Raw genomic sequence first — 17,943 nt, forward strand, 5'->3', positions numbered from 1 at the left:
TGGGTATTAAAGAGGGCACGTACTGAATGGAGCACTGGGTGTTATACGCAAACAGTGAATCATGGAACACTACATCAAAAACTAATGATGTAATATATGGTGATTAACATAACATAATAAAATAAAATTGAAAAAAAAAAAGTAAATGTCCTCTCAGAAATAAATTGAACTGATTACTCTAAGAGGTGACATAAACAAAAAAGGTGACATAAAACAAATTTAAGATGGATTATACAAATTCATTCATAGCAGCTACTAAGGAAAACTATACAGGCGAGCCTCAGAGATACTGCAGTTCAGTTCCAGACCACCACCACAAAGCTAGTATTACTCTAATAAAGTGAGTCAAATTAATTTTGGGGCTTCCCAGTGCATGTAACAGTTATGTTTACACTATCCTGTAGTCAACTAAGTATGCAATAGCATTATGTCTAGAAAAACAACATACATACTTCATTGCTAAAAAATGCTAACCATCATCTGAGCTTTCAATGAGTCATAATCTCTGTCATAGATCACTAAAACAAATATAATAATGAAAAAGTTTGAAATATTGCAAAATATGACATAAAGTGAGCAAATGCTATTGGAAAATGGTGCCAACAGATGTGCTCAGTGCAGGGTTGCCACAAACCTTCAATTATTTTTTAAAAAGGCAATGTCCGCAAAGTACAATAAAGTAAAGCACAATAAAACAAGGTATGCCCATATTCTGGCACATACTTCTAAACTTTAAAATGTGATATCAAAGGAAACAAAAATGTTGCCCTTTGGTGTTACAGAAATATCCCTGAACTGGTTCAGTCAGTAACCTCAATCATTAATAAGTATATTACTTGTGACATTCTTATACCCATATGTCATTCTAGAGCAAGAGAATTACCTAATCAGGGGAATTAAAAATTGAAGTGAAAATACTTTAGTAGTTTCAGACAACCTACATCTCAAAGTAATGCTTTTAGCAAGGTAACCAGAATGTAAAAGGACAATAGCTTTTAGAAAAGTATGGGGTGGCTGGGTGGCTCAGTCAGTTAAGCACCTGACTCTTGGTCTCAGCTCAGGTCTTGATCTCAGGGTCGTGAGTTCAGGCCCCATGTTAGGGTCCATGCTGGAAATTGAAGGGAAAAAAATAAAAAAAAACAAGGTGTATCTAATAGACAATTTATTTACACTTACCTGTTACTTCTTTTAACTGATTTGTTCTGCCATGGTGGATCCATCACAATTACATCATATGTTTTCCTACCTGAAAACAAACACACAATTTCAGAAAATACCTACCTTCGGTAGGTGATCACTTTAGAAACTAAAGTGCATTGACTACAGATACAAATATAATGGAATGCAACAAAAGGACTTACAACATCTATTCAAATAAAATAATTTAATCTAAAAAAATTGAGATTTCCCTTATAATTCAGTACCACGGGGATTTTAACATAAGTTTACCTATTGCTATTTTTGCAAAGACTACCTGAAAATAACTACAGGTCACTTAGCTGGACACCAATCATTTGTAAATGCACTTTATGTCTTGACAGCCATATTAATATGGTCCTTTCAAACCTAAATGTGTTTTGTTTTTTTCATTTTTTTGCTTTACTTTTTTTAAGCTTCGTTTTGAAATAATTTATCTTAAAACTGACACACTGACCATAATAAAACTTCCTCAGTTGTCTACAGGTGTCTTTTTTTCTGACCCAAGATCCAAAGCAGGATCACACACTGCATCTAATTGTCATGTCTCCTCAATCTCTTCCAATCTGGGAAAGTTCCTCAGTCTTTCTTTGTCACTTATGACCTTGAAACTTTGAAGGCTATTGGCCAGTTATTTTATAGAATGTCTCTTAATTTGGGTTTGGTATTTCCTCGTGATTAAATTTAGATTATTAATGTTTGGCAAGAATTCTACCAAATAATCAGGAAATACAAGATGTCAGAATGTCTCATTATTGGTGATACTATCTTTAATCATTTGGTTACAGGGTTGTCTACCAGGTTTCTCCAGTTTTCACTTTGTAATTAATAAGTATCTTGTAAAGAGATACTTTAAGACTGCACAAATATCCCGTGTCTCATCTTTTCACCTACTATTTTGAAATCTATTATGTTGTTTGCCAAATAGAAACTTTCTAGTTCTATCGTTCCACCTACATTTATTAACTGGAATTTTACTGTAAGGAAGAGCTGTCCCTTCTGCTTTTATAAACAGGTATATTTTGGTAAATGTACAATTTCACAAGTAATCAAAAGAGTGCAAATTAAAATGAGGAAGTAATAGGTTTTAAACTATTAAAATGACAAAAATAAAAAAGAACAGAAAACAACGTTCAAACATAACATAATTTTCCCATTAGTTTATTATCCTGTCATTTACCCTGAAGAATTTATGACACTGTGACATGAATAACCACTCATGTGTAACATAGCTTGACAGCAATTAAAAGATAGCTTTTCCTTAATGAACTATGTCATTTAATAACTTAAAATTTTTATATTAAATATCCAAAAAACAAGAGCATATTAAATTAAATTTCATCAATACATTTCTTTCCTACTTCATTTCTTAGAATATTATGACTTATTAAATACATATAAATCCCTGAGATAAGCAATTGATACAGATTAATTCATTTAATCTTCAAAATGACCTTCAGAAGTAGATTATTATCATAACTATTTTATAAACTAGGAAACTGAGGCTCAGTTTTGTGAAGTGAATAGCTCAAAGATTAACAGTTAAACTTTAGAATCTAAATTCAAATTCAGGTGTATATGAATGTGGACTTCAATCTTTAAATTTTGTTGACATTATACAGGAAAATATTTCAAGAAATTTTAGACAATAAACTGTAACACCAGCTTAAAATGTAACCTAAAAGGCTATGGTGTTAATATTCATATCTAAAGTGTTCCTACTTTGCTATAAAGAAAAGTTAAATAAAATTGTTTGGCCAAGCCCAATTATATCGTGAATTCTTAAGTACAGAGCAGCAACTACACTTGCTTTCATGGGGACCAATTACTTTTTGGCCCTTTGTTCATTAGTCTTATTTTTTAATTTTTTCAAATTTTTTAAATGTTTTTAAACCAAAAGTCAGAGTTTTAAAATTAAATTTGAAAGAAAAAAATCACAGAGAAAATTAAGCGTTTATTCTATCCTCATACTGCTGACCCACATTTAGCATTCAGACTAGCTCTTGACTTCCAAGGCCACAAAAAAATTATATTTTTCTAATAACATAGTAATTACTTACAGTTCAGAAGTGGATGCATGCAAGAAATGTCAGACAAAAGAAAACTGCTTTTTGGTGGCACCAGGTATTTCTGTCCCATTAAAGTAATCATTTTTGTAAAGCTAGAGTTGTTTTCAACAACCCGTGAAAATAAATCCTGTTCTGTAATAGACATATCTTCTTCCATCAATTGTAATGCCTGAAGATCCATTTCATTCAGAGAAGGCAAATGCTTTGCCATTGTACATAATTCTGACAAACTGCAGGTATCAAGTGGTAAAGTAATGGGCTCACTACACTTGTCCCATTTTTCAGAAAGTGGATGAAGAAAGCCACTTTTGAGACCTTCTTGGATTAACTCTGAAGAGCCATCCAAAATCAGTCCCCTGATCTGTAAGAAAAATTTGTTAAGATACATTAAAAGGCCATTTACATTAAGACAATTCTCTAAATAATGAAATTCCTACTATGCTTTGAATATTTGAACGTTATCGATTGAAATCAATATTTTATTTCTTTTTAAAGATTTTATTTATTTATTTGACAGAGAGACACAACGCGAGAGAGAGCACAAGCAGGGGGAGTGGGAGAGGGAGAAGCAGGCTCCCAGCTGAGCAGAGAGCCTGATGTGGGGCTCGATCCCAGGATCCTGGTACCATGACCTGAGCCGAAGCAGACGCTTAACAACTGAGCCACCCACCCAGGCGCCCCTGAAATCAATGTTTTAAAGCTTACACTAAAATAATTTTATGATAAAATGTAAAGACAAGAATGTGTGAGTATACCTTCAAATTGCTGTTTCTTAAATGTGGAATAAAACGAACTTCATAAATTCACTTACAATTAAATAACCAAACAATACACATATAAAACACATTCTTAAAAATGTATTAAGATGAATTTGAAATAAATAAATAAATATGAATTTGATAACATAAATGTTTCTAGAAGAAAGCAGAATTTCTAATCTATAAAGCAAACTAAGTTTAAATCACATTTAATATTAAATTTTTCTAGTGATCTAATTTTAAAATAAACTTACCTTTGAATTTATATTTTTTAAATTGTAAAGAAAAAAAAGTAACTGTTAAATGAACATACAAAGTTTTGCAAAAATACAATTACAATAATTAGAAAATTAAAATCTAAGTTCCACTTCTGGGCAAGATGCAATACCAGAGGTCAGATTTAACTTTTCATCAGACGTTACTTTTTTAAAAAAGTATAAAGTGTAATTTTTTTAAAAGGCTATCTGACTTAGACAGATGTCAAGTAGTGAAAAATACTGGTCCCTAAAAAAGGAAAAACGAATGATTGTTCCAGCTTACTGCCTTGAGAAGGTTTGCAGGCGGCAGCGCAGCAAAGGAGACCCATTCAGAGTCCAACAGTCTCTGAGTTGAGAGGATGCAGCTGGAAGTCTGAAAAGGTCAAAGCAGCTAGAGTTTGCAGGGCAGGATACCAAAGAGGAGAGAGCTGCAGAGAGAGACAGTTCTTAAAAGCTGCAGGAAGATCCACTCAAGTCTCCCCAAGGTCAGGGAAAGAAATGATGTCAAATGATCAGAGGGAGCAATCCACAGAGCTCACACAGGGCTGGGAACAGCGATCCCACCAGCCAGAATGGAAACTCTCCTAATTTACAAGGCATCAGGTAGACGACTCATAGGGGTATTGCCTCATGAGTGGGGGGAAAAATAGCTCTAAAGACTGCTCTGGTCCTAACTAAAAAACCTTAAAACAAGCTTCAAAACTTTAAAAGAAAGCCACAAAAGGATCAACCAGTTTCAAAGTAACTTTGTCCAAGAACAAAGTTCAAGAATATTTATAGGAATATGAAAATATCTAGTACTCAAGTAGCTAAAATTGAAATGTCTTACAAAAAATAAAGTTACCAGATATATAAAGAAGCAGGAAAATGCAACACATTATGGAGAAATAATCACTCAATAGAAACATACAGGAATAACAGAGATGAACAAACAGTAGAAAAGGCTGGATAGGTTTACTTGCAGCCCATTTAAAAGATTAGGAACAAAAATAGAAAAATACAATAAGGCACTTATCATAACCATATTCATATGTTCAAAAATGTACAGAAAAAAATAAGAATGTTAAAGAAACACAAAACTACTTAAAAAAAAAATCGAGCTTCTAGAGAAAAAAACTGCATACTACAGAAATACTGTCGGTTGGGTTCCGGACCACTGGAATAAAGTCAAGTTATCACAATAAAATCAGTCATTGAAGGCAAGGGCTGTAAGCTGCAAAAGATTCGCCTGTATTTTATAAATCAGACTATATATTCTTTTCTATAATCATTACCTTTTTCGTCCCCCTTGGTGCAGTCTTTCTCAAAATACGTATTTCGACTACCTCCATTGGAATCACCTGGAGGTTGTTAAAAATAAAAATTTCTAGTCCCATACAGGAGACATTGGGGGTTTAGTTCCAGGCCACCACAATAAAGTGACTATTGCAATAAAGTGAGCCAAATTAATTTTTTGGCTTCCCAGTGCATATAAAAGTTATATTTATACTGTATCATAGTCTATTAAAGACTCGATAGCATTACATCCTTTAAAACAATGTATATGCCTTAACTTAAAAATACCTTATTGCTAAAAAATGCAAACTACTATCTGAAATTTCAGCAAGTCATATTCTTTTTGTGGGTGGAGGGTCTTGCCTCTGTGTTGATAGCTGCTGACTCATTAGGGTGGTGGTTGCTGAAGGCTGAGGTAGCCATGGCAATTTTTTAAAATAAAACAATGAAGTTTGCCACATTAATTGACTCTTCCTTTCATGAAAGATTTCTCTGTAGCATGAATGCTGTTTGATAGCATTTTACCCGCAGTAGAACTTCTTTCCAAACTGGGAGTCAATACTCTCAAACCCTTTTGCTGCTTTACCAACTCAGTTTATGGAATATTCTAAGTCCTCTGTTATCATTTCAACAATGTGCATAGCATCATCACCAGGAGTAGTTTCCACCTGAAGGAATAACTTTGTTAGTCCATCAGAAGCAACCCCTCATCCACTAAAGCTTTATCATGAGCTTGCAGCAGTTGGGTCACATCTTCAGGCTCCACTTCTAATTCTAGCTCTCTTGCTGTTTCCACCACATCTGCAGTGACTTCCTCCACTGAAGTCTGGAACCCCTCAAGGTCATCCCTTAGAGTTGGAATCAACTTCTTTCACACTCCCGGTAATGTTGATACTTTGACCTCTTCCCACAAATCACAAATGTTTGTGGGTTTTTTTTAAAGATTTTCTTATTTATTTATTCATTTGAGAGACAGAGAGAGCAGGAGCAGAGGGAAAGGCAGAGAGAGAGGGAGAAGCAGACTCCCCACTGAGCCGGGAGCCCGATGCAGGGCCCAATTCCAGGACCTGGAGATCATGACCCGAGCTGAAGGCAGACACTCAACCATGTGAGCCACCCAGGTGCCCCAAATCACAAATTCTTAATGGCATCTAGAATAGTGAAACTTTTCCAGAAGACCTTCCATTGACTTTGTGCCCAGATCCATCAGAGGAATCACTGTCTGTGGAAGTTACAGCCCTACAAAATGTATGTCTTCAATAATAAGACTTGAGTCAAAATTACTCCTTGATCCATGACCTGCCAAATGGATTTTGTGTGAGCAGGCATGAAAACAACATACATCTAACTGCACATCTCCATCAGAGCTCTTGGGTCACCAGGTGCATTATTAAAAATAATAAGTACTATTTTGAAAGGAGTCTTTTTTTCTGAGCAGTGGGTCTCAACAGTGGGTTTAAAAGATTCAGTAAGCCGTGTTGTAAACAGATGTGCTGTCATCCAGGCTTTGTTGCTCCACCTATAGAGCAAACACATAGTAAATTCAGCATAGTTTTTTTTTTTAAAGATTTATTTATTTATATTAGAGAAAGAGAGAGCATGAGCAGAGGGAGAGGCAGAGGGAGAGGGAGAAAATCCTCAAGCAGTCTCCCTGCTGAGTGCGGAGCCTGACACAGGGCTTGATCCCAGGACCCCGAGATCACGACCCAAGCTGAAATCAAGAGTCGGACGCTTAACCAACTGAGCCACCAAGTGCCCAAATTAGCATAATTCTTAAGGCCCCTAGAATTTTCAGAATGGTAAATGAGCACTGACTTCAACTTAAAGTCACCAGCTTCATTAGCCCCTAGCAAGAGAGTCAGCCTGTTCTCTCAAACTTTGAAGTTAGGCATTCTCTTATCTAGTTATGAAATTCCTAGATGGCATCTTTTTCCAATAGAAGACTGTTTTGTCTATATTGAAAATCTGTTTAGTGTAGCCACCTTCAGTACTGATCTTAGCTATGTCATCTGGATCACTTGCTGCGGCTTCTACATCAGCACTTGCTGTTTCACCTTGCACTTTTGATGTTATACAGACAGCTTCTTAAACCTCATGAACCAACCTCTGCCGGTTTCAAACTCTTCTACAACTTCCTCACACATCTTTGCAGCCTTCATAGAACTGAAGAGAGTTAGGGCCTTGCTCTGGATTAGGCTTTGGCTTAAGGGAATGTTGTGGCTGGTTCAATCTTCTAACCAGACCACTCAAACTTTCTCCCTATCAGCAATAAGGTTGATTTCACTTATCATTCATATGTTCATTGGGTTAGCACTTTAAATTTCCTTCAAGAACTTTTGCTTTGCATTCACAATTTCGCTAACACTTCGGTGCATGGGGCTTTTGATTTGCCTTCTTCACTGAACTTAATCATTTCCAGCTTTTGATTTAAAGCATAAGACATGTTGGGGTTCCTGGGTGGCTCAGGTGGTTAAGCATCCAACTCTTGATTTCAGCTCAGGTCATGATCTCAGGGTCATGAGATCGAGCCCCAAGTCGGGCTCCATGCTGGCCATGGAGCCTGTTTAAGATTCTCTCTCTCCCTCTGCCCTTCCACTTCCTTGCCCCACTCACTCTCAAAAAAAAGGGGGGGGGGCACCTGGGTGGCTCAGTCATTTAAGCATCTGCCTTCGGCTCAGGTCATGATCCCAGGGTCCTGGGACTGGAGCCCTGCATCAGGCTCCCTGCTCAGCAGGGTTTCTGCTTCCCTCCTGCCCCTTCCCCTGCTCATGCTCTCTCTCTCACTCACTTCTAATAAATAATTTGAAGTATGAGACATGCAACTCTTCCTTTCACTTGAACACTTGGAGGCAACTGCAGGGTTATTAATTAACCTAATTTCAAGACTGTTGTATCTCAGGCAATAGGGAGGCCCAAGAAGAGGGAGAGAGACGGGAATGGCTCGTTGGTGGAGGAGTGAGAGCACACATTCATCAATTAAGTTTGCCATCTCATATGTGTGCAGCTTGTGGTGCCCCAAAACAATTACAGTAGTAACATCAAAGATCACTCATCAAAGATGGCCAAGACAAATGTCATAATAACAAAAAAGTTTAAAATACTGCAAAAATTATCTAAATGTGACACAGAGACACAAAGTGAGCAAATGCTGTTGGAAAAATGGCACTGATAGACTTGCTTGATGCAGGGTTGCCACAAACTTTCATTTTTTAAAAAGTGGGATATCTGCAAAGTGCAATAAAGCAAAGCACAATAAAACAAGGTATGCCTGTTCACTGCAAAAAGGAAATACATACTAGGTTGTATTAACAGCAGATATTGAAGAAGAAAAGATTAGTGCACTTGAAAACAACGTAATAAAAGTGTCCAAAATGAAGAGGACAGAAAAAATATTTGAGGAGGTAATGGCCAAAAAAATTTCCAAATTTGCTGAAACTATTAATTCATAGATTCAAGCTCAACAAACAGAGGAGGAGGGGAAAACTGCATTAAGGAACATCATAATCAAATTGCTAAAAATCAATGATAAAGAAAAAATATTCAAAGCAGCCAAAGACTTCTACTTTCAACCAAGATGGAGTCTTAGGAACAACAGCTTTCAAGACACAGGACATCAGGCAATAAAGGACAATGAAAGAAATCATAGGTAAGCCCTATGACTGCCCCAGGCAACTGCCTGGAAAATTTCCAGGCCAAAAGAAAGAAGAATCTGAACAGAGCCTTGGAAAAATCCAGAGCGAGTAGACAAAGCAGAGAATATAGGGAGGTCAAGACAAGAATTCATAGGACAGAGTACCAGACAGAAAAGAGCTACCCAGAGAGAGAACTATGTAGATCTGTAGGCATTCACACTGGAGAAATTCCCCTAAGTACTGATGTGCTTAAGTGTATGAGGGAATTATCCAAGGCCAGGAAAAGAACTACCCAAAAAACAGAAGAAATAGTGCAGGGAGTTCCCACAGGGCCAAGAATGGTGCCCATTTCCAAATATCCAGACTGAGAAACCTCATGATTCACCAGGCAAATGGGAGATAATTTACCATGCATCTCTGAGTGAGGAGAGGCACTGACAGCTGGTCATCTGGAATATATACTACAAACAGAAGGATGGTTACACATAAGGAAAAATCAAAGGGAAATATTAGTAGAAAAATCACCTATTCAATCTCCACAGATGCTTAAAAAACATTTCATAAAATTCAATAACCATGTTTGATAATAACAATAAATAAGAACAGATGGGGGGTGCCTGGGTGGTTCAGTCAGTTAAGTGTCTGCCCTTGGCTCAGGTCACAGTCCCAGGGTCCTAGGATTGAGCCCCGCATCAGGCTCCCTCTTCCCTCTCCCTCCGCTCCCCCTCCTCACTCCCCCGCCCCCGGCTCCGGCTCATGCTCACTCTCTTACACTCTCTCAAATAAATCAATAAAATATATTTTTTTAAAAAAGGTAATAAAAAAGAACAGATGGAAACTTCCTTACATGCTATTTGCAGGTCAGTCCAAAAGCCAGTATTATGCTTAGTAATGAAATCATCCCCACTGAGTCGGGAACAAGACAAGGATATACACTGTCATAAATATGATTTAATATTGTATTGTATTTTCCAGCCTATTCATTTACAAATGAGAAGTAAATTAGAGATAAAATAATTGGAAAGCTGTAATTTAAAGTATTTCTATTTTCAGGAGTTATAAGTATTAACTGGAAAACCCCAGAGATTAAAAAAAAAACAAAACACTACAGCAACTTAAGAAATTGGCAAGACTTTTATAAAGAAAATCTTATGGAATGACAATAGAAACTGAAACAAATGGAAAGAACATATTTGTGTTATCAACATCTTAAAGATGTCAGTAGGCCCTAATTTAATTTATAAATTTAACTTGATGCCATAAAAATTCCATTTGCTTCTTTTTTCTAACCAGAATTAAACTGATCCTAATGGGAAATTCCTATGGGAAAATAAACAAACAAACAAAACAGAAAAATTCTGTAAAAGAGAAATACAGAAAAAGGAGGGGTAAGCATACCAAATATTAAAACATACTCATGTTATAAAACCTGAAAAGAAACTGGAAGATAGACAAATTAAGACATAAATCCAGAAATAAACTCAAATACATATGTGTATGTGTAACTCACACTTCACACCACAATGAAATCTAAATGAATCAAAGATACAAATGTGAAATGAAATAATATCCTAGAAAAAAACATGAGAAAATTCTTTCATTTTTTTCCCATGGGAAAATTCTTTTAGAGCCTTGAAGAAGAAATACCTTTTTAATTATGACTCAAAAATCCAGAAATCATAAAAGAAAAAAAATCACTCCACTATTAAATTCTAACTTTGATCAAAATAATTGTTTAATTTTTAAGAACATCCTTATTTATATAGTTTTATACTACTTCACATTAATCTTCAAATGTCATCAATGAACATTTTACACCTTACCTTTGTATGATATTCCATAGCATCCAATTCACCTTGATTGAAAACAACACATCTTTTACGCTTCTAAAGAGTAAATTACAGGAAGAAAATTATGTTGCCATCTATCACAATGTTGATATTTGGAAATATATTAGTATTTCTTTTTTATCACATTTTCCCTAGTGTGTATCTCAGTCTTCAAGAGCTTAACCGACTGGTAAGGTCAGAATCAGTGAAAAGTGTATGGACTAAAGAAATAAGCTTTCCCAAATAAAAAATTACTATTTATTATTATTATTATTACAAGCCTAATAAGTGATATAAGGTCACCTAAGCCTTATCTGCCATTAACAAGAACTAGTACCAATGATAAAATGTAGCACAGACATCCATGGAACACAAGAAAACTGTGACACTGTATAAAGTTACTAGTATCATCTATCAGTTGATATATATTGTACAATCCTCAACGTCATTTCTGAGGAGATGAACTACGCATATACTATCATTAAAAAAAATCCAGTACACTTTCTTTTTTTTTTTTTTTTTAAAGATTTTATTTATTTATTTGAGAGAGAGAGAATGAAAGAGAGAGAACACCTGAGAGGGGATAGGGTCTGAGGACGAAGCAGACTCCCTGCCGAGCAGGAAGCCCGATGCGGGACTCGGTCCAGGGACTCCAGGATCATGACCTGAGCCGAAGGCAGTCGCTTAACCAACTGAGCCACCCAGGCGCCCAATCCAGTACACTTTCAATAGCTCTTTATGATTGATCTGAGGGCTAGGTACAAATCAGATATACTAACACTGTTCTGTATCTAACAACTGCATAGAAAAGAACATGTAAGACAGTGCAAAATAGAGCAAGGACTTTATACCTCTTATTGCTGAAACACCAGGGCTTACATGGTAGCATACTCCCAGCAGGCTAACAATAAATGTTTGCTGGCTGAATAAATAAATGGACTGAAGATTAAGCTAATTGTACAATTTGCCTTAGCATATCAGAATTAAGGTAAGTTTTGTCAAGATAACTCATTGCATACACCCATCTATATTTTTCCATATTAAAATGAGAAATTTACCCAACATAAGTGAAAACATTAAAAGATGCCCATACTTAGTAAACTGTAAATGCTTGTTATTATTTTTCTGAATTAGTAATAGTATTGATAAATAATCTATATACTATTTTACTGAAATATCAGACATTATATATTTTCTTTCCTATGCCTGACACACAGCAAATGGTCAATAAATATTTGTCCAAGGAAAAAAAAGACAGAAGAAATTACAAGAATATTAAAAGTTCTACTTCAGGAAACTAGAACAATGTAATAAATTATCCCTATTACTTGCCTTATTCTAATTCTCAACATGCTTTCTTATTTAATAATCTTTCTTCATGGATCTCAATTGTAAGATCCATGAGGGTACCAATAATGTTTATCTTGTTTAATCCCTGTATGTACAACAGCACATAGAAAGATCTCAAACATTTGTGGGTGAGTAATAAAGTTATTCCTATCTCTATCAAAGAAAATGTTAATATAATCTATCTGAAATGGACTTTGTATAATCACCTCTGAACTCTTCAGAAACATAAAAAGTATTAAAGCATAATTAATTTGATCCTGTACAGCATTCTTGAAACTTCACCAAAAGACTGCACCAGTGTATACACAAATACATATGCTTTAAGAACATATACAATTTTCTATAGTAGCTTTCTACTTTCATTATTAAAAACTTTATGAAATATCACCCTTCTTGCAAACTTCATTATAGGAGCTTATCCCCAAAGGACAGGTCTCTAAGAATCTCCCAAAATCCATAAACTGCTTTAGGATTTTGCAGACAAAGCAGCACGTTGTTGAACAAAAACAGTTGTAAAAACGTGCAATTAATACAAATTGAGTAAGCAAAAAGGGTTTTTTGTTATTGTTGTTTAGTTTTGTTTAATTTACAGAGCATTCACTTTTGAGCAAACTTTGCTTACTTTTGAAATATGCAAATTTGGTCTTCTAAGAATGGTAGAACATTAGGAAAGAGTTAAAAATTACATTGGCTATAACTAAAGCCTTCCTACGCTTTATGGATTGTTTTTTAGGCTTAGTAAATTAGAAGATATTGGAATAATAAACTTCTGCCTGTTCTGCAGAAAAATAAAAATGTATTAAAACTTTCTACCTTCCCAATAATAGAAATGCGGTTTTCTTCTTTAATACCATCCATTGGATCTTCCTTTTCATTCCTTTGTTGGCATTCTTTGTGAACAGCTGGAGTTATATAAGGTTTGGTGACATTAAATAGCTCAGATCGAAAAACATATCTCTGTATGAAGATTTCACAATTTCCTCTGGCATCATTATCTGGCTTAGTGGTAGAGTCAAAAGCAATAAAGGTAGCAGAGGTTCCCAAAGAGATCAAAGAATCCGTTTGAAGAGTATCAAAGTGGACAGATGAAGTGGGCTCATTTTTACTGCAGCAAGGCTTATGATGTTGGTGAAGTTGATAGTTTATGTTGTTAATGAAAGAAAGATGATCTAGTAACCATCCTGGTGACAGTTGGTGCACCACAGACATTCTCTTCTCTTAAAAAAGAAAGAAAAAAAAAACTCTGAAAATGAGAGTCTAGATGTAAAATCCAATTTTCCAGATTAACTTCTTAAATGTCCTGCATTTCAATAAAAATATACTTCACATACACAGGTAGAATTCATGTGCAAGTATATAAACTTAACATATACACAAAAGAGAATTTGACATTCATGATATGTTAAGGAAAAATGTAATGTTTTAATATAAACTTTTAATTACAGGGTTGATAATTCTAATTTTTCAGCCAATTTAGCAAAAGAGAATTAAAATGGGATCCTATTTCTGGAATCCCAATTGAATCCTCTTATCTTAGGTTTATCTAGATAAACCTAGAGAGGTCAGCTCTTGTTTTTTCAAAGCACATCTGCCGCAATAAGTCAGCCCATTAACACTGCCATACTTAACCACTGCTACCAACGGAGTGCAAAAAAGCATAAAATGAAAGACTGGTCTAGGCTAAGCACGATGCAATTTTAACAGATTTCAGAAGTACCAAACCCTAACAAAATTGCAAGGTTATTGGTTCTGAGCAGTCCTCCTTCAGCAACTATGTTTTTTTCAAGACTACCTTATCTTTTTACCAAAAAAAATGATAAAGTTCTGGGTATTACCTACTAAATCTAGTATAATGGAGAACTTAACAGGGGGACAGAATAAGTATTTAACAGCACAGCTAGTAATAGCAGCATTTAGAACCAAACTTCCAACTCCATGTAGTGTTAGCAGTATGACCATAGTCAAGTTATTTACTCTCACTACGGAGTCTCAAATTCATCATTTTTTATGACATCTCAGAAGGCAGCTTAGAGAATTAAATGAGATAATCTACATGAAGTGCTGTGCAGTGCCTGACACATAGCAACTGTTCAAACAAATGCTATTAGTGATGGTAATCCTGGTATTGGCCCTCCTTTCACAGTCACCACTTGTGGTGAGGAGGTAATGTAATGGCTAGTGAGAGCAAGAAATGTAGTCAAGAAAACTGAAACTCAGAAAAGGTGACGTGCCCAAAATTACAATTCTAGTTAACCGCAAAACTGCTCCAAGAATCAGTATCAGGACTTTGGCTCAAAGCTTTTCTCCCACCCCCATCACTTTCCAGGTACTGGGCAGTACATGTCTTTGAGTTCAAACTCAGGGAAGCAGGGAAGTCCTATTTTAGCAAAGTGAACTACTGTGCTTAAACTCTCTCTCGTGCTCGCTTCGGCAGCACATATACTAAAACTCTCTCTCTCTCTCTCTCTCTCTCTCTCTCTCCTACCTCTCCCCTTCACACCCAAACCTCCACCCCTCACCCCCTTGGGTTCCTCGTTGGCCACCACTAGAAGACCATGGAACCCTAGCGAGCACACTGCGAACCCGAACCCTAGCGGCAGCCACACCGGCTCGATCCTCGAAGCCAGCTACACCCACACTCAGCAGTTACTATCTCCTACCTCACTGCTTCCCCTGTCAGAAAAACTGCACGACGTCTCCCGGACTTGCATCATGAGAAGCAACCCTCTAAACCGTGGTCATGAAAGACGCCACTTTCATGGCAAAGGAAATTTCTTTTTCTACGAGCCAACGGGCGCGGCCATGTTGCTGTACGGAAAAGACGTTTCCAGGGCGATTTGGAGAGCTCTGTCAGCTACTCAGAGACGTACAGCGCTCGTCTCTTCGGCGCTAACTTTAGAAATCCGACCAGACTTTGTAGGAGCCGCTCACACTTACCAGAGATGCCAGTGTGCTGAGTGAGGCGACAGGACGCCAGCAACACGCAGAATTCCCGCGACGGGGAGCGACGCGTAAGAGATGAGTACGCGTTCGACGTACGTGATGATGTAGACGCCAGCGGAGATTTTAAAATTCGAACTGCGCCGGTGGGTGGAGGGAGGAGTTGGGTGTTTTGGCGGCTGTTGTCCTGCCGGGTGAGTAGTTGCACAGGTTACAGAAATTCGGTCCCTGGGTTGTGTCAAGAAACTGGAAGAAAGGTAACTAATGACTTTGAGTTAATTTTGTGCCGGCAGAAGTGTTCTCAAGGGAGAGAGCGATGGCGCCAACACCTTAGATTTAGAGGCCCTGACAACGTTTTAGTCTACTGTTCTGAGAGGCCTCCGGGCCGAGTCTGTGCGAGGCGCCAGTTTCCCGGAGTACAATAAATTTCTACTGACAGGGACTTCCAAGGGAGAAGAGGAGGACCTAGGGGCACACTGGTAGGGAGCAGAGAGTCTGGAGGGAGGAATTGATGGGAGCAGGGAGAGGAGGGACAAGATGAAGAACTGTTTGAGGTGTGGCGTTTGAGATACTAGTGGGTGTGTAGGAAAGTCTTAATCTTAAATTACATTTTAAGTGGAGATTTGGAGTGCACATATAGGTGAATGGGAAAGTTGAATGGATAGCAGAAATGTATAAAGTAAAAGAAATAGGTGGCCAAGCCAAGATAGAAAGAGTGTAATCCGTTTAAAAGACAAAGGAGAGCGCAGAGAAGTGACAGGATAATCACAAATGTCCACTTCGCTGGAAACCAAGACAGAACTTGAGAGATCTAGGTGTGTAGTGTCTAATGCCACAAAGATGAGATAGGATCAAAAGATTTGTCAGTCATGAGTATTCTAGGAGGCAACTGTTTCAGTAGGTATGAAGGAAATGAAATGTTAATTTTCTGAGACATAAACTGTAGACGATTTTGTGGACCATATAATTGATCCTTGTTGGAAGGGAGATTGAAGTAAAAGGGGCACTAATTTAATATAAATGGGAAACAGTGGGTTAAGGACAGAGCAAGAGGGATGGACGTTAGGAAAAGAAAACAGAATAGCTGTATTCTCTAAGACCAAAGTAAAGGAAACATCTTGAGGTAGTTCTTGTCAGATAGCCTCTGACTTTCCCAATGAAAAGGTGCAGCCAACAGCAGTAAGGTGATCTGGGTTAGGTTTCAGGGCTTTAACTACTGAAGATATGTGAAGGCAGAAATTATACCTTATTTATCATTGTGTCATTTCAATTGCCTTGCACACTCAGGTGTACATGGTAGGCAGTTAGTAAATATTCGTGTGTGTTGAATATTTTTAAATGAAGTTAAATACACATTCCCTGCAAATGAGAACTTCACCTTATATGAACAAAAGGGCCCAGGAAAAGATTATCTTGAAGGAACAGTGGAACTTGGCTGCTTTCTGTTTGAGGATGAAGATAACAGTTGGTGCTTAATGTAGCATCTATATCTGGAAAGATGTTTTAATACTGAATTCATGAATGCAGGTAGTAAGCATGAAGCGCAGTTCAGTTTCCACCGGTGGTGCTGGCCGCCTCTCCATGCAGGATTTAAGGTCTCAGGATTTCAATAAACAAGGCCTCCATACCCCTCAAACGTAAGTACCTCATGCGTTACCATTTTGGACAAAGAAATCTGTAAAGATGATTAACACAAAAATGTACTATGAGTGATGTTCTTATGAATCTTGTTTGTTCACAGTGGTACCTAATTTGGGTTAATGAAGGCTAAAAATTGGCATGTTATTAGGTGTGTTTTATCTCATTTGTTCCTTAAATTTCCAAAGCTACATACTTTGCCCAGCAACCCCTAAAAAGGATTGTTAATTCCCTTTCAGCACTTTTTCTTATTTTCCTCCTTTATTCTAGACCTGCTTATTTGAGCAGGCTTATTGCTAGAACTTTGAATTTACTGAAGTATATCCAATTGGCAAAATTGTCAGAGTTATTACTTACTTGCTCAATGATAAGCTGCAGTTTAGAAGAACCTACAGAACACTTCTCCAAACTGTTTTCTCAGTATTCACTGGAAAGGGTATATAATTATACTATCATAAACTAGTTTTTCTCTGTGAGTTCTAATTAAGAGAAGGCTGTTTGTAAGCCACTGAGGGCTATATCAATCCTCTGATACCAAGGTACAAGTTAATTGCTAACTGTACTTAAATTACTTAGGTGTACATTGTATAAGCCTCAGCTACTTTTAGAAATTTGAATTATTTGTGTCTTTAACTTCTGAAATCAGAAATTTTTTGTATTGTTACACATTACATGCACTAAAAGATTTATGCCTTGAATTATATTGAAAACTAAAAGGCTGCCATTGGCAATGTTTTAGGTTTGTTTTTTACATAATGTATGTTCTTAGGTGGAGCTGCATTCTAATAGAGTAGGCCTTAAAAGAAAATTCTTAAATGTAGCTATCCTATGATTGAAGATACCTATTTTTAAATTTTTTTCCTTTAAGGTTATCCATAAATGTACATATGTTAAAATGATTGAAATGAGAATGTAGATATGGTTTTTTTCTGCTTTCTTCTTAACATTTTAGCATTATTACTCGTGCATGTTGTTAGCCTATCCCATTGTAACAGCTG

The 17,943-nt window shown here is 36.7% G+C and overlaps 2 protein-coding genes across 7 annotated transcripts in view; one reads left to right on the forward strand and one right to left on the reverse strand.

The window, feature by feature from the left end:
* The window catches only part of METTL4 (methyltransferase 4, N6-adenosine), a 41,922-nt gene extending 26,532 nt beyond the window's left edge, over window positions 1-15,390 (reverse strand). The window contains exons 1-5 of one of the 4 annotated variants that reach the window (XM_031033326.2): window positions 15,305-15,390; window positions 13,181-13,584; window positions 11,012-11,074; window positions 3,258-3,627; window positions 1,177-1,246 (exon numbers count right to left, since the gene is read on the reverse strand). In XM_031033326.2, coding sequence (XP_030889186.2) covers window positions 1,177-1,246; window positions 3,258-3,627; window positions 11,012-11,074; window positions 13,181-13,576 — 899 coding nt within the window. In that variant the 5' untranslated portion in view covers window positions 13,577-13,584; window positions 15,305-15,390. The other 3 variants (XM_031033315.2, XM_031033322.2, XM_081801551.1) reach the window with 3 other exon arrangements.
* NDC80 (NDC80 kinetochore complex component) overlaps window positions 15,391-17,943 on the forward strand; it is a 49,982-nt gene continuing 47,429 nt past the window's right edge. The window contains exons 1-2 of one of the 3 annotated variants that reach the window (XM_031033287.2): window positions 15,391-15,501; window positions 16,835-16,944. In XM_031033287.2, the coding sequence (XP_030889147.1) occupies window positions 16,844-16,944 (101 nt within the window). In that variant the 5' untranslated portion in view covers window positions 15,391-15,501; window positions 16,835-16,843. Of the gene's footprint in view, window positions 15,565-15,618; window positions 15,787-16,834; window positions 16,945-17,943 lie in introns of those variants that run through there. The other 2 variants (XM_006727779.3, XM_081801549.1) reach the window with 2 other exon arrangements.

The sequence above is a fragment of the Leptonychotes weddellii genome, chromosome 13, assembly GCF_054177405.1.
Source record: "Leptonychotes weddellii isolate Sample4059 chromosome 13, ASM5417740v2, whole genome shotgun sequence".
NCBI lineage: Eukaryota > Metazoa > Chordata > Mammalia > Carnivora > Phocidae > Leptonychotes > Leptonychotes weddellii.